The 6,000-nt window shown below is 38.2% G+C and overlaps 1 protein-coding gene across 1 annotated transcript in view; it reads right to left on the reverse strand.

Moving 5' to 3' along the window:
* The window catches only part of LOC145785265 (uncharacterized), an 89,569-nt gene extending 85,561 nt beyond the window's left edge, over positions 1-4,008 (reverse strand). Inside the window, exon 1 of the mRNA XM_082596945.1 lies at positions 3,738-4,008. Within this exon, the coding sequence (XP_082453071.1) occupies positions 3,738-4,008 (271 nt within the window). The remainder of the gene's footprint in view (positions 1-3,737) is intronic.
* Positions 4,009-6,000: the final 1,992 nt, after the last annotated feature.

Here is a 6,000-nt window from a genome sequence, read left to right on the forward strand (position 1 = left end):
AACGTAATGAGAATGAGTCGGGTAATAATATGATGGCATCTAACCCTGATATAAAATTAAAAATGAGCCCTGTCCTGAAAAGACTGTAGTTATTGTAGAGCGACAATGAATACAACCATAATATTACTATTATATTATATTTGGCCAAATTATAACTGGATTTCTATAAAAGTTTGTAGCCTATTAGGCTCCAAGGCTTGATTTAAAATGGACGTTAGGTTTTAAATATTTTTTTTATGACCAAGAAGGATTTCAGCAATTTACGAGTTGAATTGTCGGCCTATGGTGTTGTGTTGTTTGTAAGTAAATTTTCGAAAATCCGTCTGAGGAGTCACAACCAGGGAGTCGAACCGAACCCGAACCGGATTTTTGTAAACCGGTTTTGGTGCGATTTTGTCTGAACCTTAACCGGAACTGAACCTAAAATTTGAGTTAGCTTAAACCCTAACCGAACCCGAACCGGTTGAAAAAAGCGGTTCACTCCAGCATTACGTCATTGTTCGCATTGTGATAAGTGAAGTTGTACGTAGCATGTTGTTATCTTGGAGGCCACATTGTACGGATGAATTATAGCCTATTCCGTAACACACAATCCACTATCATCGATGCTTTGGAGAGAAATTTTTTGAGGTAAACAACTTCTGTTCTGTGACATCATAGACAATATAGTTTGATTGTAACTTGTGCAACAAACAACAAAGGCAAGTTAATTGAGCAAAGCAGTGTTGAGATCAGTGTTGCCAACCTTGCGGTTTTCACGCCCAATTGGGCTAGTTAGTAGTTGGGCAATAGTAGGCCTAGGCCTAATTTTATCGGACCCGAACCGGAACTTATAAAACCGGTTTTAAGTTTCTTCGAACCTGAACCGGAACTGAACCTAATTTTGAAACAATCTTTGAACCAGAACCGGACCCGAACCGGAAAAATCAAACGGTTCGACTCCCTGGTCACAACCTTCTCCAATACAGTGTAGCCTACTAGTCACATTCTATCTTGTTAATTCATCAACACTGAAATAGGTCAATTTAATTTTGAACTAGTTAATTGAACAAAACAAAGAAACTTTAGCAGAATTAACATGTTTTAATACAAAGAAATATAACACAATTAAAAAATCAACTCAAACGATTTGGGACTAAGATCATGGAAGCCTTAAGAATCAAACGTAACAATCCGTCTCTCAACCGGCAGTTATTCGCCTGTGGCTCATCGTTCCCTTTGTGTGTGTTCTAATTGTTTGTCACATGCCTGTACTTTACACCTCATGTGATCTGTTTCCTGTCGTATAGTTTACTTGTAATCATTCTTGTATCACTTGTTCAGTTTGTGATTTTCAGTCCGTAAGTCCGGAAGTCCGGAAGTTCAGTGTAGTCCGGGAACATCGTGAATCTGGGGTGGTAAAAGGATAGACGCTCGGCCCCAGACGCTCACACGACGACGACGACGACGACGACGACGACGACGACGACAAGTCCGGAATATTGTTACAGTTATATTGCATAGTCAGATTTATCTCATAATTTTCATTTTTTGCATAGTGCAGATTTAAGTAATTCCTGATGAGGACACACGTACGTGTCGAAAACGTTTGAGCAGTGCCGGATTAACCATTAGGCAAAGTAGGCACGTGCCTACAAGGCCAGTCAAAAATCCAGGCCACTTTAAAATCAGTAAAAATTTAGTCATGTTAAAATCAACACGTTTTATGTGATCATCGACCAACTGAATGCACTACAGAAACGTATTGATGCATAGGCTATTCCATGGTGCTGCAGAGGTTTGGAGTTTTGACTGAGTACGACTCCATGTCTGTTAAAGACATCGATGTTGCTTTTGCAGGTCTGGTTGGTGTGTATTCAAAGGACCTGTCTTCCGACTTCCCATCAGAATTTCGTCAGTTTATGTGCTGATATAAAGAGCCAAGACGCGATGAAACAACAGCAACAGGAAGTGCCCAGAAGATGTTTAAAATGCTGCACACTACTGGTGTTTATAATGCATTTCCGAACACTGAAATAGCACTTAGAATGTACTTGTCTGTAATGGCTACGAATTCCTCGGGGGAACGCTCGTTTTCACAACTGAAACGAATTAAAGACGTTAAACGATCAACAATGTGTCAACAACGTCTTAGTACACTGGCACTTTTGTGTATTGAAAGCGATCTACTCCGTAAGATTGACCTCCAAAAACTAGTTAACGAGTTTTCAATCGCAAAAACGCGCAAAGGTGCTATATTTAGTTAGGCATATGACCAAGTTTTTGCACGGTACCCTGTGTTATAGTTGCAACCATAGGCGTAGCCAGGAGGGCGAAAGGGGCCATGCCCCCCCCCAAAATTTTCAAAGTTTGGATTCCGAAGTTAACCCCTTTGTGGAAAATATAATATAATTTGTATAAATTTCTATCGTTTTCCAAGTCATCTGGCTATTAACACCCCCCAGGACTTGTTTTAGACACACAGAAAGACACCAATAAATTTTGCAAATCGTAAATCGCGCAAAGGTTACGCGATTTACGCTTCTTTTAACTAATCTGTGGAAGCAATTTCAGAATCGCTTGCTCTGTTGGGTTTTTGTGTAGCTGAGTTTTTTGTGTTCTCTAATTTTAGCCGCAGTTTTTGCCCGTTCGTGTGTAACAACTACCTTTAATAAGCTATAATAGCTGTTTATTTGCTAATAAATTTTATACAAATATTACCCTGAAAGTGTTTCCAGAAAGAGCTATAATCCATTATTTGAGTGCAATTTTGCAAAAATTTTCCGGGGGAGCATGTCCCCAGACCCCCTAGAATGCGCGTGCCTTCAGCACGCTCTAACTCCCCACCACCTTTATTGCTTCCCTTGCTTAACCCACCAGGATACGCCACTGCACATAAGGTGGCGATGACTTAAATCAAACACTTTGTCGTTCTCTCCAATTCATCAAATATTTGCCCCCCCCAAAATTTTTTTTCTGGCCACGCCACTGGTTGCAACAACGATCTTTGTGGCAATGGTTTGGCAACACTGATAATTCTAATTTTTTAGTTGGCAACCCTGATTTTCGGGCCACTTATAAAATGTGCCTACAGGCCAGCAGACCCTTAATCCGGCACTGCGTTTGAGTTAATTTTTTAATTATGTTATTTCTCTTTGTAATAAAACATGTTGAACCCGCTAAAGTGACTTTGTTTTGTTTGTCTATGGTTCAACAAAGCAAACGCTCTATCAAAGCTTTATCATTAAATGAACAATGCGTTTACTTCGGAATTACTGCAACATTTTTTGTTGTTTTTGAGCACGTAAAGATATCTACCCATAAAATCTAGGCCTACTGTTGAAGCCTTGCGTGCCCAATGGTACCAATTATATTAATGAAATACGATGAAGAAAAGTTTTCAAAACTAGAAAAAATGTATGTTTTATTGATTTGAGGGAGTACGTAACCATTAAGTGCCCCCCTGGATCTTCTATTGCACAAAACAATAGTAAACCTAACGCGAAACTACTTATAAGGGGAGCAGCTGACTCGAAGACTATATGTCACTTTGCTGCTTCCTGTCGTCTGTTGTATCGCATCTGTGATCGCAGTGTACTGTATGTTATCGCAATGGGCGCAAATAAAAACACGATTATTATTATATACTGAAAATTCACATCGGGGATCCCACATCGTGGGATAAAAAAACAGAAAGATTGTAGACATTGCTGTATAAGTGTAGCAACTAACTATAACTGCTCCAGTAGCCTACTTACCAAGCACATCACGAAAGTTGTGGGGTCGCCTTCTCTTGACGTCTCCTAAAGTATAACGATAAGGAAAGCCAAATACATTTCCTCTTCGGGGTGAAAATGGGTAGATCTGTGTTTTTTGCCTAGCGTTTTTGAGTTCGTAATGCGAGTTTCGCTGCTGCAAGGATCCTGGGTATAATTGATTGTACTGATATCCAGCCAATTGTCCATGTGATGTATCTTTTCCACAAAGAACGACAAAAGCCAGGAGGATCAATAAAGTCCTCGAGGTCATCCCGACTCTTGATCTATATTGTGAAGCAAACTGATCATCAAACCTGCCACACTACAATCCCTTATGATGATATTCCAAAGAAAAGCGATCAACTTTGGCTTCCAGACAACCTTCAGATTAAAGGTAAAGTTGCAACCAAAATCACAGCAACAAAATCGTTAGTTTCCAAATTGCACCAAGCCTACTTTTAATGAGTGATTATCGTTACAATGGCAGAAATTCAGTTTTAAAGTTAGCATAACTTAGAATATTCAGATTAGATAAACTACAAACAGAGAAGCATTTACACGACAACCAGAACAATTCCAAGTTTAAAAACTTTTTCTCTTTTTCCAAATCAAGCGTGGCTTCTTGAATTGTGGAAACATTATTTCTCGGATTGATACAATAGGTTTCTATTCTAATAAAGTCTTGTACGTTTACCACAATTAGCCGAGTGGTGAGATCACTTGCATCGCACTCGAACGGGCGCCGGTTCGACACCGCTCAAGAGCACGCCAACTTTGTTTTTGGCAGGACACTTAAAGACGTGCCTGAAGGTGGACATGAAGATTGGCTTCCTTGTCTCCGTCCACTTAATTTAAATCTTCAACCACCGAGCGAAAGCCTGGATACGAATAATAACATAACTCACAAGCTTTATTTGGGCGTGAAAGCATTGCTATCTGAAGCAATCTCGACCACTGAGATTGACAGTTTGAAGTGGTCCACTTGTTATTCAAGTGTTCTTACCAAGATGTTATTTCATCCCATCAGGTGTCCCTAAACGTAGACTTATGCTTGTAGCTGTTCGTGCCAAACTCTTGCAGGTTTTCACAATGCAGAGTCAAAATACATAGAATACTTGTGTTAAATATTCTTTTACTTAGACTGCCTGTAATAAATAGCCTACTGGTATATTTAACTGAATCTTCACGTGTTTTTGCTTGTCCATTTTGAAATTCTTGCATTTCTTACTGTATTTCAGAGCAGTGTCAATCAGTTTTTTAGGATGCCTGACAAGGGCTAGATGTGTATTGCCGAAAACGTTTGCATTTTTTCGTGTCATAAAATATACCTTGGTTTTTCTTGATTTTGTGTGCTTATGTTTCAACAAACAAACCTTCCTACCAAGTAGACAATATCACACTAAGTCGGAAAAATCCATTATTTAAGTAGAGCTTTCGCCACACAATATTGTAGCTTGGTCAGTATTGTCTTATTCAAATAGAATTTTATTTGAAAAATACTATGCTGCTCTATTTGAACCAGATGATACTATTAATTCTATTTGAATAAGACCATACTGACTAAGCCACGCGTACGTGGCAAAAGATCCACTTTTTAAACTTGAATTTGCCAAACTAGTGTGATAGGCTACTGTCTACTTTTTTTAATTATTTCATCACACTACGCATCCTTTTGAATCATCGGTAAACATGAGGAAAAGTGTAGTAACGAAGTTTTGTTTCGGAACTTTTTACAAGGCTTTATTGTATTGTGTTTATTTATTTATTGTTAATTTGCTTCTATTTTTAGAATTTGACTGCAAAAGTTTACTACAAAAAACAATATTTGACCAAAAAAAACAAACTTGCCTTTCAAATGGAGCTAATCAACATAAAAGATGCAATATTATCTGTATCTAACTGTATCACCGCTTTCACTGTCCAGACATGTTGAAACCATTTTTGCATTTACGTCAACTAAAATGTCCAGTTTTTACTAAACGTCATTAAATTAACTATTGTTATGACTAGCAGATATCTTTGTGAATTTCTGTTTATCCATTTAACGCTGAAGCTAAGTGAGTAAAGTAACCTAAGTGATTTTGTGAAACAATTACACAGAAAAAACGTATTTGAATTATTTTGCAAAAGAAGCAAAGAACCGGAAAAGGAAAAAAAGAAATTGCCTTCGAGAAATGTCAAGGCCTGGCAATTTCTACTTCAAAACCTTCAACAAAATTTTTGTCGAGGTCAATGGAATGCGATTTAATGTTGTTAAAACGTA

Source organism: Aplidium turbinatum, chromosome 16 (genome assembly GCF_918807975.1).
Source record: "Aplidium turbinatum chromosome 16, kaAplTurb1.1, whole genome shotgun sequence".
Taxonomy (NCBI): domain Eukaryota; kingdom Metazoa; phylum Chordata; class Ascidiacea; order Aplousobranchia; family Polyclinidae; genus Aplidium; species Aplidium turbinatum.